We start from the raw sequence: 20,861 nt of genomic DNA, 5'->3' as shown, positions 1-20,861 counted from the left end.
ACTCAGGTTCCCAGCAGTTATTATACCACACCTCTCTATTCATTTTTTATATATATGTAAATTTATATATATATATATAATTTTTCTGAATCAATTAAGAATGAGTTTCTAATTTAGTAAAACATTGCTTCTTCTGTTGACTGATAAATTCAGTAGTATTTCCTAAGAGCAAGGCGATTCTCTTCTATGACTACAATATGGTTATAAAAATCACAGCATTAACAGTGACCGCACTCTTACCTCATCTACAGACTGTATTTTCCCAATAATATCCTGGGTCTAAGGTCCAATCTAGCTCATACTTTATGTTGGTTGCTATCCTATAAAAAACAACCTTTCAGATAAGTTTAAAAGAAACCTCGAAGGCCCACGTCATTTTTATGGCCAGAACTTTAACCCAAATTAGTTGTCTGCTCCTGCCTTACCTAGATAAATCCTCTTGATTCTTTGGAGTCATCCAGCTTAGCCTGAAATGATGCACAAAATGAAAGGAAAACTAAATCAAGGTTTATTTGGATAAAATAAACGTCCCAGCTGGGTGATCAGGCCAAGTCACTTGCTTTGTAATCCAAATTTTCTGCCCAACTTGTCCATTAATCAGGTTAACTGCTTAATTGCTCAGCCACTCATTTGTTCAGTATTCTGAGAAAGATTTTAAAGCATATCCAATATAAATATGAATAATTTTGGCTTCTCCTAAAAATATACTATTTGGAGAGCAAAAACTAGTATAAGAAGTTTCATAGAGGAGAGATTATGGGACCAAAGGTGTTCATTCATTTACTTGAACCTATTATGCCATGATCTATTTTCTGAAAGAATGTGCCCCACAAGATGCTTAATACAAAGGAATAGTTAGGTCATATCTTTGCATTTTCATGGTACAGGGCCCTCAGCTGGATGGATTAGAGATACCTTTGGGATATTATGTGTTATATTAAGCACAAGCCTTCCTTAAATGCTTCATTGTCACAGTTCATAGTTCAGTAAGAACTGGAGCTCCATTTAAACCAATAGATTTAATGGTCTAATCCTGAATTCACAAGGCCTATAATAGTTCCAAAATGTTGTCAAATAATGAGGCATCGTGGCTCCAAATGGTTAAGTTTGTTCCTGCGCAGAAGCAGAAGGTTCGATGAGAATGAACGCTCTTGCCATGAGCCCACTGGTGTTGATCAGCTTGGGTCTGCTACCCATAGAAAGTTCCTGTTGACCGTTATCTTCCAGTTTCTTATGTTACGTGTTGCCTAATCATCGTCTTTTAAAAATTACCTTACTCATGTTTCCTTAAAAACAATGCCATCCTGCATGTTTAAAACCTTTGTGTTAAAATATGCATCCCTCAGGGCTGGCTCGACACCTGCATTCCACCTGGGACTGTCTGGGTTTGATGCCTGCTTCTGGCTCCTGACTCGAGTTTCCAGCTCAGGCAGCAGTGATGGCTCGACTAGTTGGGTCTCTGGTACCCATGTTAGAGACCTGGACTGAGATACCGGCTCCTGGCTCCAGCTCTGGCCTAGCTCTGACTGTTGGCGGCATTTGGAGAGTGAACCAGTGGATAGGAGATCTCTCAGTCTCTCAAATACACACACACACACACCAGAAACTTATCACTTGAACCAGCTTTCAGTGTACAGTTCAGTGGTTTTTAAGGACATTCACAATGGTGTGCAGTCATCACCATCATGACCATCTCCCATCTCCACAACCTTTCCATCATCCCAAGCAGCAGCCGTACACCCACTACACAGTAACACCCCTTCCTCCCCTCCCCCCAGCCCTTGGTCACCGCTGTTGTACTTTTTGTGTGTGTGATTTGCATCTTCCAGGTGCCTGCTGTTTTGTTCTTTTGTATCTCACTTAGTTCACTTAGCATAACATTTTTTTTTTTTTTTTTGGCCAGGCAGAGTTAGACAGTGAAAGAGAGACAGAGAGAAAGGTCTTCCTTCCATTGGTTCATTCCCCTAATGGCCGCTACAGCCGACGCTGTGCCGATCCGAAGCCAGGAGCCGGGTGCTTCCTCTCGGTCTCCCGTGCAGGTGCAGGGACCCAAGCACTTGGGCCATCCTCCACTGTCCTCCCTGGCCACAGCAGAGAGCTGGACTGGAAGAGGAGCAACCGGGACTAGTACCCGGTGCCCCAGCCAGGACTAGAACCCAGGGTGCCAAAGCCGCAGGCAGAGGATTAGCCAAGTGAGCCACGTTGCCGACCCGAGCATAACATTTTCAAGGTCCATCCCTATCATAGCATGCATCAGAATTCCATTCCTGTTTAAGGCTGAGTGATACTCGTCAGTATTGAGCTTTGCTTCTTCGTCATTTATGGATAGCGTTAGTGATACTTTTATTACTGTTTAAGGTGGCATAGAGAAGTAATGACTGGTAGAACTGGGTGAAATAAACTCGTCTCAAGACCACGAGTTTTTGCCTGGGAGAGGTGATCCTCCGGCTGCAGAGGCCTGGGGTTCATCAGGCACTGTGGCTCCTTGCACTTGACATGGTGCTAGATCCTGCCTGTCTCAGGGCAGCCGGATTGCGTGCCCCAGCCAAACTTCTGACAGACCATTTCCCTCTCCCTCCTGAATGTCCTAGAGGTTTCACAGCCACGCGTGACGTCAGCTCAGTCAGACTTCTCGTCAAGGATCCCAGAGCTTGGGTTTTTGCAGTATTTTGTGCTGACACAGCTCAGGTTTTCCTTGGCCAGGGGGGTGTTACCTTCTGGCTACTAGCAGGGCCCGGCACCCGTGTTCTGTCCCGTGTTCCCCGCGCTGGGTTTGGGTCTGCTGTAGCTGCTGTTTCCTTCTGGGCTTGGCATTTTCATTATGTAAGGAACGAACCCAAGCTCAGCGTGCCTGGGTGACTGAGTACCTGTGCAGAGAGGGCAGAGGGTTGGCCCTCGGAAAAATGGTACTGAGAAAGCCCTTATGATCTAGAACATTCCATTCTCCCTCTCAAATGAGCCTCAGGCCTGGCAAGCATTTCTTTTGTCTGCTGCATCCCTCAGTCTCTGGCTGTGCCATGTATTGGCTCCACAGAGTGGCCTTCCGGAATCGTCCTCGCCCCACAGTGCTGGTCGGGCGACCTGTCGTGGCTTCCTGGTCTTGGATGGTGCCCTTGACTCCAGTCTTGGGGCAGGCAATCTGCCTTTCGGCCACAAGGCTGTCATGGGCTGGCTGCTTCTGCTGTCGCCAAGCCACTGCAGAGCGGGGAAGTCACTTTCCCAGCAGATGTTGGAGTCCTGGGCGGGAGTCTTCCCGCTTTGTAGTGTTCTCTACAAAGTGATCCTGTAAGAACACGGTGAGCTGTTTCATCTGCCAAGACACCTGGCTGCATCGTGACCCCACAGGCTCCCTGAGCCATTGCTGAGGACAGACCCCGGCATGATTTCACTGGAGACTTCGGATGCAGTTCTGCAGCTCCTCTGCTGCTGGACTACGTGTTTAAATAAAGATACCCCCAAAGGAATCTGTAACCTACTTGTCGTTTTATTGTCCATCATCAACAAGAAATATTTATCTATTTATATGAAAGTCAGAGTTACACAGAGAGAGAATGAGAGGGAGAGGGGGAGGTGGGGGGGAGGGAGAGGGAGAGAGGTCTTTCATCTGCTGGTTCACTCCACAGTTGGCTGCAACAGCTGGAGCTGGGCCATTCCAAAGCCAGAAGCCAGGAGCTTCTTCGGGGTCTCCTGTGCGGGTGCAAGGGCCCAGGCACTTGGGCCATCTTCTGTTTTCCCAGGCCACAGCAGAGAGCTAGATTGGAAGTGGAGCAGCTGGGACTTGAATTGGCCTCCACATGGATTTCTTTATTTGAAAGGCAGAGTTGGGGGAGGGGGCGTGGAACAGAGAGAGAAAGAGATCTTCTGTCTACTGATTCATTCCCCAAATGGCCATAGTAGCTGGGGCTGAACCAGGCTGAAGCCATGAACCCATAACTCCATCTAGGCTTCCCAAGTAGATGGCAGTGGCCCATGTACATTAACAGGTGCATTAACAGGAACCTGGGTCAGAAGCAAGGCAGCCAGTAATCAGTCTTGCCCTCTGATATAGGGTGCCAGAGTCCCAAGCAGCAGCTTAACCCGCTGCACTGCAGTGCTGGCCCCTTCTCCTATTCATTAGAAAGCAGACAGGCACACTTACCATTCAGGGGCCGGCGAGACCTATATTTCCTTTTATGCTTCAGTTTCTTTGTTGGTCATGTTCCTCAGTACTAACAGCTGCTGTGTCTTTCATGGTGCACCTGCAGTCCGTCTCCTGAGGCTCATTCAGCTACATGTCCCTCCCTGGTCCTCTCAGGCAGGGTGTGGTGGCTGTGGAGGGGACAGCTGTGCTGTCAGGATTGAAGGCAGCCCCAGATGCAGGAGCAGGGAGAGAGCGGTGGTCTTTCCCAACGTGGCGGTGTTGGGACCTCAGCTGGCTGCCTGAAGGCTCTTGCTAACCTTCAGGAGTTGTTCCTGAAGAGGTCAAGGTTCCCATGAAGTGGGATTATGTGTTGAGAACCTTCAACCAGTGAATGAAACATTAGGTGGGCAGAAATGACTGTGCACGTTTGCAGAAGTGGGAAGGACAGGTAGGCAACTGCCCTGTAGAGTGGACCTTAGAGAAGCCTAGTGGGAGCCTGGTCCTTTGTGACTAGCCAGGGCCCTGCCTTGGGTGTGAAGCCTGCGGGCCTGCAGCTGGTGCGTGCCGGGGATTGGGCCTGCAGCTGCTTTATCGTCAGTCGGGGGTCAGCAAGCCATTGTGGGCCCTCTGTGGCAGGTTCTCAGCTGTGCCGGCGACGTGAAGAAGCAGCTGTGGCCGTATCAGATGGAGCGACCGCGTGCCAGGGACATGCCTTTCAGAAACAGACAGCAGGTGCGATTTGGCCCACTGGCCATAGATTGCCTACTCTGGCTCTAAATTGTGCTCTGTAGGAAACACACCATCACAGAGCTCTTGGGTTCAAGTGCGATGAGGACTGGACTTTGTCACAGGATATAACCCTCTTTGGATCTGAGGAAAACGGGAAGAAGGCAGGACAGGAGGAGAAGACGCTAAGGGACATGGTCACCAGCACCATGGCAAAATCCAGCACTCCTCTGGGATTCTGAGTGAACCTCTTCTGCAGCAAAGCAAACAGTGAGCTTGCTGATCTAAGGGGTTGGGCAATGCCAGCCCTCCACCCATGAAGCTGGGTGTCTCGCTGTCCTGTTGGTTTTCCGTGTGGACATGTTTTGGGTCCACTAGGTGTCAGTAGAACACAGAATTTGCAATGACTCCGCTGGAGGAGCACCCAGGAAAGGATGACACCGCGGGGAGTGTTTGCAGAGAGCAGATGTTCTCTCAATAATGCGTGCTCTATTTAAAAAACAAGTGATTGGATTTAATTAGCCTTCCTCTCAGTCACAACAGTTCCCTCACTTGTGCCAACAGACTTTTGTTAGCTTCTTATAAAATGCTTTTTTTTTCATGGGGGAGCTTGGGGAGTGGTAGAATGTGCATGGAAACAAAACAAGCCCAGGATTCAAACAAGACACAATGCTTGTGCTTATAAATCAGTTAAGAAAAATTATGTATTATCCCAATTTTAAAACCAGACCCTATGGCACATAGTTCTTGAACGTGGTAGGGTCTGCCACGTAGTTCTCTCACTGCCTCCTTCCGTCTCTCTTGCTCTATCCCCCATCCCCATCCCAACTGGCTCAGCAGTTCCCCAGAGTGTCCCCCCCCCCCAAGGGCCTGAGATCCTGCCAGGACCACCTCTGGGTTTAATTCCGTCCTGCCTTCTTTGTGGGCAAACAGGGCAAGGGAAGGCCAGCGCAGGAGGCCCAGGTGGCACTGACGGGTGAATAGAGAGGAGACAGGTCTCTAGTTTGTGCCCATGGCCACCTTAGATTCAGCCATGGTTAGGTCTGTAAAGGAGGGCAGGTCAGTGTGCCCGCTCTGGAAAGTGATGCTGGAACCAGTTACAATTTTTTTTTTTTAAAAAAGAGATATATTTAGTTTATTTGAAAGGCAGAGTGACAGAGAGAAAGAGAGAGAGAGAGAGAGAGAGATATCTTCCATCTACTGGTTTGCAACAGCCAGAAAGAGAGAGAGAGAGAGATCGAGAGAGAGAGAGAGATCTTCCCTCTGCTGGTTTGCAACAGCCAGGTCTGGGTGAGGCTAAAACCAGGAGCCAGGAACTCCACCTGGGTCTCCCGCATGGGTGTCAGGGGCCCAAGCGCTTGAGCTGTCCCTGTGGCCTTCCAGGCTCTGCATAAGCAGGAAGCTGGCATCAGGAGCCAGAGCTCAGTATGGAGCCCAGGTTCTGTGATACGGGACACAGGCATCTGAGCTCCTGGGCTAAATGCCTGGCCCTACAGTTAGTTTGTTGTTGTCAAGTTATAGGTTACAACATGATTGCTAATAAATGTTCACTGAAATTGTTCAAATTCCCTACTTGGGCCATTTAAAAGAGACAGGCAGTAAGGTGTGGGTGTTTTTGACTTTCATCCCTGCCCTACAAATCCAGGTAACTGTCCGTACCAGCAGTTCTATTCGGAACAAAGTCTCTTTTCTTGAGAAAAGCAGAGGATGTCAATTATGGTCATAACTGGATTTTCTTGCTACTGTTTTCCCCTCCTATCAATCTAGAATGAAAAGGGGAATTTTTTTTTAAGTCACAAAAGTAACACACAGTGATTCATTCAGCAAATATTTGAGCATCTGCTCTATGCCAGACATTGTTCTCCTGTTGGGGGTGTACAGTGGACAGAAAAAGAGCCAGAAACCCTCCCCGAGCTGGTGTTCTGCGAAGTAGGTAGGCAGTGAGCAAAGGAAAATGTGTGAGGTATCTGATGGTGGCAAGTGTAGAGAAGAATATAGCCATGAAAGGAGTGCGTGCGTGTGTGTGTGTGTGTGCATGCCCCAGTAGGTTACAGGAAGTTGTTATTTTATACAGTTGTACTCCTTTCTCCATGGGGGATGTGTTCCAAGACTCACAGTGAATGCCTGAAATTGCAGATAGTCATCAAAACCTAGATACAAGTTGCATTTTGTCTGTTGTCTGTCTGTCTATCTATCTATCTATCTATCTATCTATCTATCTATCTCATCTATCTCCTGATGTGAAAGAATTTGTCAGGCACAGTACGAGATTGCCAGCAGTCACTAATAATTGTGATGATGTGAGATGATTGGCGTGGGTGACATAGATGTGGAGGTGTCTCTTTAGGCTATGACTTAAGGAGGACTTGGACACAGCACTGTGGTACCACAACAGTGCATCTGATGGTGGAGATGGCTGCTAAGTGACTATTGGGAGGACTGAGTATCTACTAAGTGTTACAGCACGGACACCAAGTGCATACAGCATGAATACACTGGACAAAGCACTGGCAGGTCCCTGGGGTGGGAGGGACAGTGCCAAAGCTACTCTGAAGATCGTTCTGCAGTTTTCCATTAAATATTTACAAAGTGCAGTTGCCACAGGGAACGGAAACCTTGAATAAAAGGAAACTGTGTAAGAGGGACTCACGGACAAGACATTTCCGAGTGGGGCTGTGGCTCCTAGGGCAGGTGGGCCCTGCCTGCATCTGGGAGGAGAGGGCTCCTGGCAGAGGACACAGTAGCCAGCCCTCAGGTGCAGAACCAGAATGCCATGAGACCAGAATGCAATTTTATTTCCACTTGTAAATGAAAATGTTATTGTAGACACCTCTGCCCACTCCCAAGATGGTTTCCAAGGATACAGTTGTAGAAGTAAATTTTTCAAGTCAAAGGGAATGCATGGTTTTGAAGGCTTTTGATAAGTGTAGCCACACTGTATGTAACACCTTCTAGAAAGATACCAGTTTATTATCTCACAGCAGCATACGAAGGCATTGATCTGATGACCTCTGATATTATACAGTGAGTTTAAAATGTTGGTGGGTTCTTGGGCAAAACCTCATACATCTTTCATTTAAATTCTCTTGTTATTAGTGTGGTTGAATAATTATTCATATGTTTCTTGGCCATTTATATTTCTTGTGTGCGTGTGTGAGAGAGAATTACATTTTTGTTACTGTTTTTCTTTTGGAGAGCTAATTTTTTGTAGTGACTTATAAGATTCATTATACATTCAAGATACTAAACTCCAGCCTCTTTATGTTGCTGATAGTTTTTCCTAATTTGTTAATTGTCTATTGATTTTCCTTATGGTGGTTTTGGCCGGCGCATTCTGTGGAGGATCTGTTGGTCTTCCATCTTGACTCCTATCACTGGAGTTGTGTGAGAGAGAGCCAGAGGGGCACAGTTACTGAGTGGTGCAGCTGTAACTGTGCCAGGCCTTGCCCCTAGCTCTGTGTATCTGCGCCTTCTCTGAGCTACTCAGTAGCCTGCTGAGTTCTGAAATGGAGAATGTGAGTTCTAGCAACCTAGCTGTAGAGTTGGAATATGGATCCAGGTTTATCCAATCACTATTAAATCAAAATTTTAGACCAAATACTTTTTTTTTTTTTTTATTTTGAGAGGCAGACACACACACACACACACATCCCAAATTCTTGTAACATTCAGGGCTGGGCCAGGGCCCAAGCTGGGAGCCAGTAACTCAGTCCAGGTCTCCCCTGTGGGTGGTAGAAAACCAACCTCTTGAGTCATCATTGCTGCCTCCCAGGGTCTACATTGGCAGGAAGCTGGAGTCAGGCGCTGGAAACAGGTACCAGATTAGGCATTTTGATGTGGAGTGTGAGTATCCCGATTTGTGTCATCTGCTAGACCAAATACCTAGCCCTAGAAGAAATAAATTTAAATTCATTTGAGCCAAGGACAATTCATGAATTGGGCAACACTTGAATCAGAGGAGGGGGTTCAGAGAGGTCCTCGGTAGTGGCCTGGGCCAGTGAACTTTTCTAGACGAATGCAGCAGTAAAGACTATTTGATTGGCTACAGCTGGGCATCTGCCTTTTTTGGGGGTTGGGAGTAGGTAATAGTTCAACGGGCAGGCCATAGTTATATAATCAATCGGATGGTCTGCCATCCATGACTGGCTGAGGCTCAGATCTTTTTGTTTTTTACTTTTCAGTCAGTTACACCAAGTACCTCTAAGTTCAGTTTGAATCAGCTTACGTAAGAGCTCTGGGTACAGAGACAACCTCAAGCTAATGGCCTCCTTCTTCTTCTTCTTCTTTTTTTTTTTTTTTTTTTTTTTGACAGGCAGAGTGGACAGTGAGAGAGAGAGACAGAGAGAAAGGTCTTCCTTTTGCCGTTGGTTCACCCTCCAATGGCCGTTGCAGCCAGCGTGCTGCAGCCGGCGTACCACGCTGATCCGAAGGCAGGAGCCAGGTGCTTCTCCTGGGCTCCCATGTGGGTGCAGGGCCCAAGCACTTGGGCCATCCTCCACTGCACTCCCAGGCCACAGCAGAGAGCTGGCCTGGAAGAGGGGCAACCGGGACAGAATCCGGGGCCCCGACCAGGACTAGAACCCGGTGTGTCAGCGCCGCAAGGCGGAGAATTAGCCTATTGAGCCGCGGTGCCGGAGGCCTCCTTCTTATTTGCTTTAATACCACAAAGGCCATATCCTCTCCACTGTGTAAAACCCCTGCTCAGTGCAGTGCTTGTCCCTCCTTCCTGCCCCCACCCCTGGATGGCCTGGTGCATGTGAAGTTTGTCCATCTCTTAGAGCTATTGGTTAAATTTAGGCAGCCAATTGCTGGCTCATTCCTAGGGAGCAAGAAAACTAATTATAATTTCAAAAGATTTGGGTCCCCACATAATTTTTTTTTAAGATTTTATTTATTTGAGAGACAGAGTTACAGAGAGAGAGAGGGAGAGACAGAGAGAAAGGTCTTCCATCTGCTAGTTCACTCCCCAAATGACCATAATGGCTGAAGCTTTTCCTATCCGAAGCCATGTGCCAGGAGCTTCTTCTAGGTCTCCCACATAGGTTCAGGGTCCCAATGACTTGGGCCATCTTCTACTGCTTTCCCAGGCCATTAGCAGAGCTGGATTGGAAGAGGAGTAGCTGGGACTCGAACCAGCGCCTATATAGGATGGCGGCGCTGCAGGCGGAGGCCTAGCCCACTATGCCACAGCACCAGCACCTCCCCCACATAAATCCAAGATTATATTTGGGAGTGCTCAGAATCAATGTGATTTGCATCACTTGTTGTGTATCTTCCTAGAAAATAATCCTCAGTTACAGCAGAGTGAACGAGGACTTAAGAGTGCAATGAAGCATTGCTGTTTGAAAATATTTCAGGAGATGACAAAAGCACAAAGAAGTTCCATCCCTGCAGCCCGTGTCCTGGCCCTGGCTCCAGAACAACTCAGTTGTCATGGATTTTGTCTACGTGTTATGACAGCGTAGTCCTTAGTGCCCTGGGAGCCCAGAGTTCCCAGCTGCTCAAATGTGAATGTAGCAGCACTACCCCCCCACCCCGCCCTCCCCACCAAGCAGGTGCTTTGTCTCTCCTTCCTCTGCTCTCTGCACTCATGACTGCTACAACCTGTTTAGGGCTTGACTCCTCTGCCAGCTTGGACATTTCATGAATTCAGGGCCTTGATCTGTCTTGTTAACTGCTGTGTCTCCATTGACTAGCATAAACATTATAAAGGCTTCACATTGATGAACGTTTGAGTCCATTTGGGCTGCTGTAACAAAAATGCATAGACAGAGGCGCTTACAGAAAACAGGTATTTCTTTGTCCCAATTCTGGAGGCTGAGAAGACCCAGGGCAAGGCCCCAGCAGATTAGGTGTCTAGGGACAGCTGCTTTCTGGCTCACAGCTGTGTCATCACGGGGTAGGAGGGGCAGGGTGGCTCCCTGGTGAGGGCACTAATCCCTTTCCTGATGGCTCCATCCTTAGGGCCGAACCGTGTCCTAAATACCTCCTGAATCTGTCACCTTCAGGGCTGGGTTTTCAACATCCAAGTACGAATTGTGAGGACACACAAACATTCTAACCACAGCCGAGGAGAGTGAGCTTGTGACTACCAAACCTCGGAAGGTTGTCGTTGCTGTTCATAGTGAGCGAAATGGAGAAGCCATGTGGTGGAAAATACATTTGAGTTTTGTCTTCCAGCCAGAGGGATAAGGGACTATGTAAGCATCAAAGGTGAAACCGTTTTAACTGCATTCTCACTCAGCAGGGCGCAGGGAGGGTCCCTGGATCTGTAGGTCTCATTTCCTATTCGATACCTCAGTGTGGATGTCCTTAGGGCACCTCATGTTCATAATTTTCAAGATGGAATTTATGGTTTTTCCCCAATCAGAACCATTCCCATTTTCCTTGTCTTAGAGCATCCCCCACCCCCAGTCCAGTCTCCAGACTTCAGAATGCAAATGCCCTACCCTGGGGACGGCCCTCCATTTACTCAGTCCTCCAGCTTCCTCTGGCCCCTGGGCCTTTGCCCATGTTGCTTGTGTCTGGAATGCTATGTCCCTGGCACTAGTTTAATTTTGGACCTCATCTAGAGCATCGCCTCTTGGAGGAAGATTTCCCATCCTCTCTGACCAGGTCAGATGTCCTTAGGGTCCACCTAACCTTTTTGATTGCTTTGTACCATTTCTCGGTGTACTATTTTCGATTTGTTTTATATGAGCAAAATACACAGTCCGCATCCTTACGACACTTACAGTGACCTCGGGGTGGGGAGAAACAGGTGCTCCCTCCCTGATTCTCTCAGATGGGGAGTTAGGGGTTCGTTGAAAGTCAGGTATATCAGGGACTTATCTTTTGATGATGTAGTCTGCTGAGTTTCCTTGAAGATGGATATGTATGTATTCATTTGGTAAGGCCATGCCTTTGTGGGGATTGTTGCCTGCTAGTCCCTCAGTTCTTTTCTTGTATAAAGTACTACACACTAAAGATTTGCCTAAGCTAACATAGACTGTGGTTGAACAATCTCAAAAGTGGAAAGGCAGCTGAAACCGTATGCATGTAGAATCTTGAGTTTGAATTCTTTTTCTCCTTGCCCTATATTTTCTTTTTTTTTAAAAATATTTTATTTATTTATTTGAGAGGTAGAGTGAGAAAGAGAGAGAGGGAGAGGAAGAGAGGGGGAGAGGGAGAGAAGAGAGAGGGAGAGGGAAAGACAGAGAGAAAGGTCTTTCATCCAATGATTTGCTCCCCAGATGGCCGCAACAGCCAGAGCTGCACCAACCTAAAGCCAGGAGCTTCTTCTGGGTCTCCCATGTGGGTGTAGGGGCCCAAGGCCTTGGGCCATCTTCCACTGCTTTCCCAGGCCATGGCAGAGAGCTGGATGGGAAGAGGAGCAGCAGGGACCTGCACCCATATGGGATGCCGGCGCTGCAGGTGGAGGCTTAGCCCACTATGCCACAGCACCAGGCCCCAGTCTGTTCAATCTTACCTCTCCCACACCCGTTTTGGAAGCAGTTTCCCCAGCGAAATTGATGCGGGCATTCATCCTCCCCGACAGCAGCTGTGTTGAGACATGGGCGTGCGGTGCAGGAAGGCAGCCGCATGGCTGATGAGCATTCAGGAGCACCATGAAAGGGCTTTTCAGCCACTGCTTCTGCAGGTGTCAACAATTTTTTATTTAACATTTCTTTGAGAGAGAGAGAGAGCGAGCTTCCATCTGCTAGTCTACTCCCTAAATGCCCCCAGTGGCTGTGGCTAGACTAAGCCCAAGCCAGTAGCTGAGAACTCCATCTGGGTTTCCCACATAGACGGCAGGGACCCCACTACTTGCGACATCACCTACTGCCTCCCAGGGTGTGTGTTAGCAGGAAACTGAAATCAGGAGCTGGAGCCAATGTGGGCACCGTGATGTGGGTTGTGGGGGTCCCAGCTGGCGTCCTGAGGATGTCCCCCCTGCTCCACTGCCCGCCCAGGCCTGGAGGTGGCTGACGTTCCACCCTTAGTGCATGTAGCACTGGTCCTGTTGGCCCTGAGAGAGATGACCGTGGACTACACAAGCACCAGTGTCCTTTGCCTGGGTCGTAGTCCCATGTTTGGAGCCATCTGTTTATACGGTGGCCCTGGAGCATTTCCCAGAAGTCTCTCTGATCAACTAGACCCATGTGTGCTTTTCTCCCCCCAAGCCCTGCCTTTGGGTTAGTTATCTCTTTATATTTTAAGGTAGATGGGTTAAAAGGCAAGATGTTTTCTTCTCACAAGCATGGCCACTGAGACACTCTGATGTTTCTTTTGGAATTTATAATACAGCAGGAGTTTTCTTTGTTTATTTTTTGAGGGAGGGGAAGTACAAATGTCAAGGGCCTCACTGACCTCACAGTCCAGAGTCCTGGGCCTGCTGCTGCCCGGCCAGCTGCTGCTTTCCCCGGGGCAGCATCCCCTCCTTCCACACTGCTGCTGTCTGCCTGTGGTGTGTGCTGTGGACTGCCCTCGGAAGCTTAGCCCGTGTCCCTCTCCTCTGGGCTGTGTGTGACGGGAAGGCCTTTCCCTGGGAGAATGGCAGGTGGCTGGTGTTACTGTTTTATAATAGCTCCTAAATAACAAACCCTGTTTTCTGAGGCGTGGAAGCTACCACGTGTCATTTATTGAATGTTCTACTGAAAGTGAAAAACAGAATGGCTAATGAAAGTGCTTTCAGACCATCCTAAAGCTGAAAAATTTTAAGTCAAAACCATCATCCTCATAAGATTGTTGCACATTTTTTAAAAGGATACAGCATGTAAAACATTTAGCATGGTGCCTGATTTGTCTCCAGAGCTAAATACAGTCTGCCCCTTGCAAGTAGCTGTAAGTATTTGCTGAATGAATTTATGTAGCAGGCAAGGTTTGAAGTCTTTACTGGAGATTGGAAATATTTAAAAATGAGGTTTTCTGGGAACTTGTCCAGATCAGGACTGATTTTGGATGGAGAGTTTGCTCATGCTATTAAAATGCACAAAGAACATTTTTTGAGCAGGTACCGTTCCAGGAGAGCAGCTCATTGAGTTATTTGGGATTATTATGTTATATATCCTGCTGGGATGCGAGCTTCACTCTCTTTTGTTCATTATGTTGGGATAACCCCGGCAACCCGAGTTAATGAACTCGATGCCTTTCTAGCCAATGAGAGAAGCACATTGCAACCACAGTGATATGCACGGTATATGAAAACTGAGATTTAGATTTTCTTGAGGAGAACAAGATTACAAACTATAATAACCTGTGTGGCCACAAGTGAATCAAAGCTTTGTGCCCCTCAGAAGTCCTTGAAGATTCCCTGCACTGGAATCCCAGCAGTGCCAAGTGAGTGGTTGAAGCCACCGTGTGGCCACCTAGTTGAAGTTCTAGGATTCTTTTTTTTAAAAAATTCTGTTCTTCAGTTCTATGGTTTCTTCCCTCCCTCCCTTCCTCCCTCCCTCCCTCCCTCCCTCTCTCTTTCTTTCTTTCTTTCTTTTAAAGATTTAGCTATTTATCTGAAGGAGTTACAAAGAGAGAGGGAGAGACATCTTCCATCCGCTGGCCCACCCCTCAAATGGTTGCAATTGCTAGAGTTGAGACAGAGTGAAGCCAGCAGCCAGGAGCTTCTTCTAGGTCGCCCACTTGGATAGCAGGGGCCCAAGCACTTGGGTCATCCTTTGCCGCTTTCCCAGGCCATCAACAGGAAGCTGGATCAGAAGTGTGGCATCTGGGAGTCAAACCTGCACCCACATGGGGCTGGCATGGAAAGTGGTGGCTTTCCCTCTGCACCATGGCTCAGTGCCCTCTGTGGTTCTGCTTGTTGTTTAGTAGATTGCCTAAGGAAATAGTCTTTAAACTTTTTTTTGATAATTTTGTATGAACTCAACACCCATGTCCCATGTTGGAGTACTTGGATTCAGTTCCTGACTCCAGCTTCCTGTCAGTGCAGGCCCTGGGAGACAGTGGTGATGGCTCAAGTACTTGGTTCTTGACATCCATATGGGAGACCTGGATTGAGTTCCTAACTTCTGGCTCCAGCTTTGGCCCAACGCCAGCTCCTAAGAGCATTTGGGGAGTGAACCAGTAGATGAGAACTCTCTGCCTCTCAAAAAAAAAAAAAAAAAAAAATCCAAACCCAAATGCTTACTGCTCTTGAAAATACATGAGGTCTTTTCCTGTCCCAGCCTGCAGCCACACTGGGGTTGGCCTCACCAGGTCGTTGGCAGAACAGGGCTGTAGGGAAGATGGCTTTGCCGGCCTCTGTCCCTCACATCTCCCTGAGCAGCTTGGACAGGGGCACTGGGGAAGCCTCTAGTGCTGTGGTGGGTGCAGCTGGACACTGGTCCTTGCAGCTGGTCGTGTACGCTGACAGCAGTATCGGCTTCTTTCTGTCTTCCAGGGCTCACGTTTTGACATGGCTTCCTGCGTCGCTGCTGTTTGTGGGTATAATCTATGCTGGCTCCAGAGCCCTGTCCAGACTGGTGAGTGAGCAGTTGGCGCGAGGACAGCCCCCTGTTCTCCTTCCCCCCGGCCTCTAAACCAGCTACCCCCGGGGCCCCTTGCGGGCAAGGCGTGGGCTTTAGTCCTGGCGAGTCCAGATTGGAGGACGAGTGCCGAGGCCCACGTGGCACCTTTGCCCCGCTTTGAAAGTGACCACATCACAGGGAAGGGCCATCCTGCCTCACCAGGTGGAGACACACAGGTGGAGAAGCAGAAGACAGAGTGGCGTTTGCGGAGCGCTGCTGGGCGGTCTCCCCATGCAGGCCAGCACCGCAGTCCCCCGGATGCAGGCGGTCGTGGGAGTGAGGCAGGAGAGCCCAAAGCTGCAGCTGGCTCCTGCAGAACTGTCATGGCTCTGCCACGGCCACATGGCCTGGTGGGCGCTGGGCTCCGTTGTGAATGTAGATGCCTCCACACAGTCGGCGCCCGGGACACGGTGGTGCGAATAGAAGAAGTTATCTGTTCTGTCCTCCCTCCCCTCCTCCCGGGGACTGAGCTTTGCAAATGCTGGGACTGTGAAGAGCAAAGCCGCTTCCAGAGCTGTGATTTAGAGCTCCAGAAACTTATTTTTGCCGCCGAAAGAGAATCCATTAAAAGCGCCATTAGCAGAAGGTGGCTTAAAAACCAGAAAGCCCATTCCTGCTTCCTTCTCACTTGCACTCTGAGTGTTGTTTCTATTTATCTATCAGAAACTGTAGTATGCTCTGACTTTTGGAAAAATACAGAATTAGCAAAAGAGCTTACTCTTTTTTTTTTTTTTTTAAATAAAGTTTGCTGTTAGGTTGGTCCCTTCGATCTCAGATATAAAAACCATGAAAACAAATAAACGAAACCTACCTAACCGGCTAGCAGTGTTATTGTTAGGAGACTGCCAGAGTTGCAAAACAGTGGTTGAGAATGCAATTGTGAAATTAAATCCTTTTTGTTTGTGATTCATAAGCTTGAGTAGAAGGGATGATATATATATACAAAGGGACTTCCGAGAGTTCATGGAAAATGGAAATAAAACAAACATTTTGGCGCGGAAGTTTTTTTTGTTTGTTTGTTTGTTTGTTTTTGACAGGCAGAGTGGACAGTGAGAGAGAGAGACAGAGAAAAAGGTCTTTCTTTTCCATTGGTTCACCCCCCAATGGCCACTGCGGGCCGGCACACCGCGCTGATCTGAAGCCTGGAGCCAGGTGCTTCTCCTGGTCTCCCATGCAGGTGCAGGGCCCAAGCACTTGGGCCATCCTCCACTGCACTCCTGGGCCACAGCAGAGAGCTAGACTGGAAAAGGAGCGACCGGGACAGAATCTGGCGCCCCAACCGGGACTGGAACCCAGGGTGCCGGCACCGCAAGGCGGAGGATTAGCCTAGTGAGCCGTGGCGCCGCCCAATCACGCGGTTTTTTGAAATCCATGCAAGGTTGTTTTTTTTGTAATAGGTACGTTTTCCATGGACTTGTTGAAGACCTCCTTGTACAACGGGAGACACATTTCTGGGGTGGGCACGTTGGTGTTCACCCAGAACATGAGGCCGCCGCCGGCTCTGTGCTGCCTCCTCTTGGCCGCATCACGCTGCTGCGAGCGCGTGGTCTCCTCTCGCACCCACGGCCTGGCACAGGTGCTTCCTCTGCTACAGCACAGGGCGTAGGACTTGGATCAAGTGATGTGCTGCTCCAAGGCTTTCTGCATTCTTTTTTTCTAGTTTATAGATACTTAGGGATTTCAGGATTTAAAAAAAATATATTTTATTATTTGAATGGCAGTGAGCGTGTGAGAGAGAGAGAGAGAGAGAGAGAAACTGCCCATCTGCGGCTTCACTCCCCCATTGCTTGTAACAGCCAGGCTGAAGCCAGGGACAAGGGACTCAGTCTGCATGTCTCATGTGGGTGACAGGGACTTGAGCCATTGTCTGGTGCCTCCCAGGATACACAGCAGCAGGACACTGGACTCAGGAGCAGAGTGGGGAGTGAAACCCAGGCCCTCTGCTTTGGGATTTGGGCACAGCACACGTAGTGTTGGGGGTGGGTTTTCAAGTCTGAAACCAGGCACTGGGACGGTCAGCCAGGGCAAAAAGGCTTTTGCAGTAGACGGACGGCATGGGAGGGAGGTGAGGGGAACACTGGGCGGCAAGTGGGGGTCTGAAAGGAGGCCCGTGGCGGGGAGTTGTCCTTTTATGCGCCTTGCCTGGGAAGGGACCATGTATTCATGTAGAGACCCCCATCCACTGCCGTGAAGTGGGCCTGGACGGGCAGAAGAGACCAGGCTCGCCCGCGGGTGTTTATCTGCATCGCCAGTGTACACTCAGGATGTCCCTGGCAGGGAGCTGTGAAAGTCAGAGTGAGGCCCAGGTATCCTCAGGGGCGTGTCCTTTGTGCCTCACTTTCCCTGGGTGTGTGGGGGGGTCCACCGTTTGTGTCCCAACGGCCTAGCAAGTCCTAGCGCCAAGTGGCGTCTTGACCAGTGGCCGAACACGCGCTCCGTGATGCCAGGATTTTGAGGCTCGAGTCAGGAAGGCATTGTGCTAATGCTAATACTACTCTTTGTGCGGTGCTTTCTCATAGGTTTCCACAGTGGTTTTCTTGGTGTCTTTTCATGGGGTTTTTCGTAGTCACTCGATGGGTAATGGGTGAGGTAGATGCTAATCACCTGACAGGAACAGGCATAGGTGTGGAGATTCTCTCTGCAGAGCGACAGCGACTCCCCAACTATTGCCTCTTCAGATTTGTCTCTTTAGGACCAAGGCATATAGATTTTAGGATGAGCACCAGATGTAATATTTGTGCTCCAGTTTTGGTTGCAGTTAAGTGTTATAAAGCTCACGAATGAGTCTAAGCAAAAGGAAAATTTACTGGTTCACCACAGGCATGGCTTGATCCAGAGGTTCCAATGACAAACTCAGAATCCAGCTTTTCTTTTTGTCTTTCAGTTTAGCTCTCTGTCCTTGCTCCATTTCACGGCCAGGCCCTCCCCTCATGGGTATTGTTAACACCAGGCCCACATCTGCACAACTTTCTTTCTCTTTTTAAAATTAATTTATTTATTTGAAAGGCAGAGTTACAGAGAGGCAGAGGCAGAGAGAGAAAGAGAGAGAGAGAGAGAGAGAGAAAGGTCTTTCACCTGCTGGTTCACTCCCCAGATGGCCGCAACGGCTGGAACTGCGCTGATCTGAAGCCAGGAGCCAGGAGTCTCCCACACGGGTGCAGGGGCCCAAGCACTTGGGCCATCCTTCACTGCTTTCCCAGGCCATAGCAGAGAGCTGGATCAGAAGTGGAGTAGCCAGGACTAGAACCGGCGCCCATATGGGATGCTGGCACTGTGGGCAGCAGCTTTACCCGCTTTGCCACAGCACCAGTCCTGATCTGCACAATTTTCATGGATAAAGCCAGTCTTCCTGGGAGCTGCTGCATGAGCCCCCAGGTTTACTCTGATTAGAGCAGCCAGGACCACTACCCATCCCAGCCAGGAGGATGGAATGATGTTGATTGGCCAGCCTAAGATGATAACTAGATAACCTGTGGGTGGAGAAGCTCGGAGCACTGACTGGCCAGCCCTGGTCATACGGAGTCCCTGCCTGGACCCTGGAGACTGAGAAAAGGGTGTGGGGGATGCTCAGTATTAATGTGCTTTACTAAAAAGGGGAGGGGGACACCAGGTGGCCAAACTCCCTCCAAAGTCCACCATAAGTGCCATTCTGGTATGTTCCCAGCAGGTGGGGAGGTCTGTAACCCAGAACAGAGCTTCCCACCGCAGGTGTGCCTGCCTTTGAGCTCTTGCTGACCTGGCCACCAGGAGGCTGTGCGGCACGTCTACCAGCGTCACCACTGGACATGCTCTTTAGTTGAGTTTGTTTTTTTAAACGGAGCTCTTTGAAGAAGGAAGCAACACACTGACTGCCATTCTGGTGCCAACTCCCTACCTTTCAAGTAGCAGCACTTGGAGTGGCCCTGAGCCACGGTACAGCTTTCTGTAATAGGCGAAGAGAAGCAGCTGCAATTCAGACCCTTGGAAAGAGGGAAACCGCCAAGCCCCAAATCCACCCAGGCAGAGCAGGAGCAGGCTGGAGAGGAGACAGAGTACTGTTTTTTGGGGGGGAAAGAACTCAACCAGCATCTTTTCTTTGTGTCCTGAATTCTTTGTTTTTACACGGTTGCTTTGAAATTCAGAGGGTGGGTAAACAGGAGGTCCTGTACAGGTCTTGTTGGCTAGAAAGCAGGCATCAGTATGCTGGGGCCAGGCTGTCCTGTAATGAATCCTTAAGGACTTAGTTAAAATCCATGGGTGTATTGTTATGCAAACCGCTGTGCAGGTGGCTCTTCCATAAAGTCCTGCTTTATCTGACAAGGCCTTGAAGTGCTATTCTGAGTTGCACGCTGCTCCTGGAGGAAGCCGAGGTAACTCTGCAAGGTGCTGTGGGGAAGGACTCTTTGCTGGTTTTTCTTTTCTTTTTTTTTTTTTTTAATATTTTATTGATTTATTTGAAAGAGTTACACAGAGAGAGGAGAGAGAGAGAGAGAGAGAGAGGTCTTCCATCTGCTGGTTCTCTCCCCAGATGGCCGCAGCAACCGGAGCTGTGCCAATCCGAAGCCAGGAGCCAGGAGCTTCTTCCATGTCTCCCATGTGGGTGCAGGGGCCCAAACACTTTGGCCATCTTCTGCTGCTTTCCCAGGCCATAGCAGAGAGCGGGATTGGAAGTGGAGCAGCTGGGACTTGAACCGGCGCCCATATGGGATGCTGGTGCTTCAGGCCAGGGCGTTAACTCGTTGCGCCACAGCATCTGCCACTCTTTGCTAGTTTTTCTATCTCAGACTCAAAACTGGATGATACGTGAGATTAAGGGAAAGGAGATTATTCTGGTAGCTATCTCTTCTGCCAGTTTTTAAAAAAGATTTCTTTATTTATTTGAATGTCAGAGTTAGAGAGAGAAGGGGAAAAAGATCTTCCATCCACTGGTTCATTCCCCAGATGGTCGCAATGGCGAAGGCTGGCCCAGGTTGAAGTCAGGAGGAGCCAGGAGCTTCTTCCGGCCCTCCCACATGGCTGCAGGGACACAAGCACTTGGGCCATCTTCCACTACCTTCCCAGGTGCATTAGCAGGGAGTTGAATTGGAAGTGGAGCAGCCGAGACTTGAACCAGTGCCCACAACGGATGCCAGCATTGCAGGCAGTAGCTTTACTTACTGTGCTACAGTGCCAGCCCCTCTGCAAATGTTTATCCAGGACCTATCGTGTGCTGGCAGCTTACAGACAAATAGGGCCTGGCTCCTGACCTTGGGGAAGGGGAAGCCGGGCTGGCGTGACCCTTCCGTGTCAAGTGTGCGCCGGGCGCTTCCTAATGCCAGGCCTGACAGCACATGAAGTTGCACTCCCGTTAGGGGCTGATTCAGGCCTACATGTGCAGCCTTCCTCCACTGAAGGCAGTCCCCATGGGGTGGCTCTGATGGCACTGGTGTCATCTTGGAAGGGACAGTACAGCCTGGATGGGCCGCTATTTGTCTCACTATCCTTTCCTAGCCTGAGGCCTCCTAAGCTAGCGCTGAGGCCGGATGTGCACGCTGAAA

At 49.2% G+C, this 20,861-nt stretch overlaps 1 protein-coding gene across 10 annotated transcripts in view; it reads left to right on the top strand.

Moving 5' to 3' along the window:
• Positions 1-20,861, top strand: part of TMEM241 (transmembrane protein 241) — a 125,473-nt gene that overhangs the window by 11,593 nt on the left and 93,019 nt on the right. For all 10 annotated transcript variants that reach the window (XM_062201466.1, XM_062201461.1, XM_062201467.1 and 7 more), the window contains exon 4: positions 15,219-15,300. In XM_062201466.1, the coding sequence (XP_062057450.1) occupies positions 15,219-15,300 (82 nt within the window). The remainder of the gene's footprint in view (positions 1-15,218; positions 15,301-20,861) is intronic.

The sequence above is a fragment of the Lepus europaeus genome, chromosome 9, assembly GCF_033115175.1.
Source record: "Lepus europaeus isolate LE1 chromosome 9, mLepTim1.pri, whole genome shotgun sequence".
In the NCBI taxonomy this organism is placed as follows: Eukaryota; Metazoa; Chordata; class Mammalia; order Lagomorpha; family Leporidae; genus Lepus; species Lepus europaeus.
Note: the sequence above shows the minus strand (reverse complement) of the source record. Positions and strands in the feature narration are given on the sequence as shown.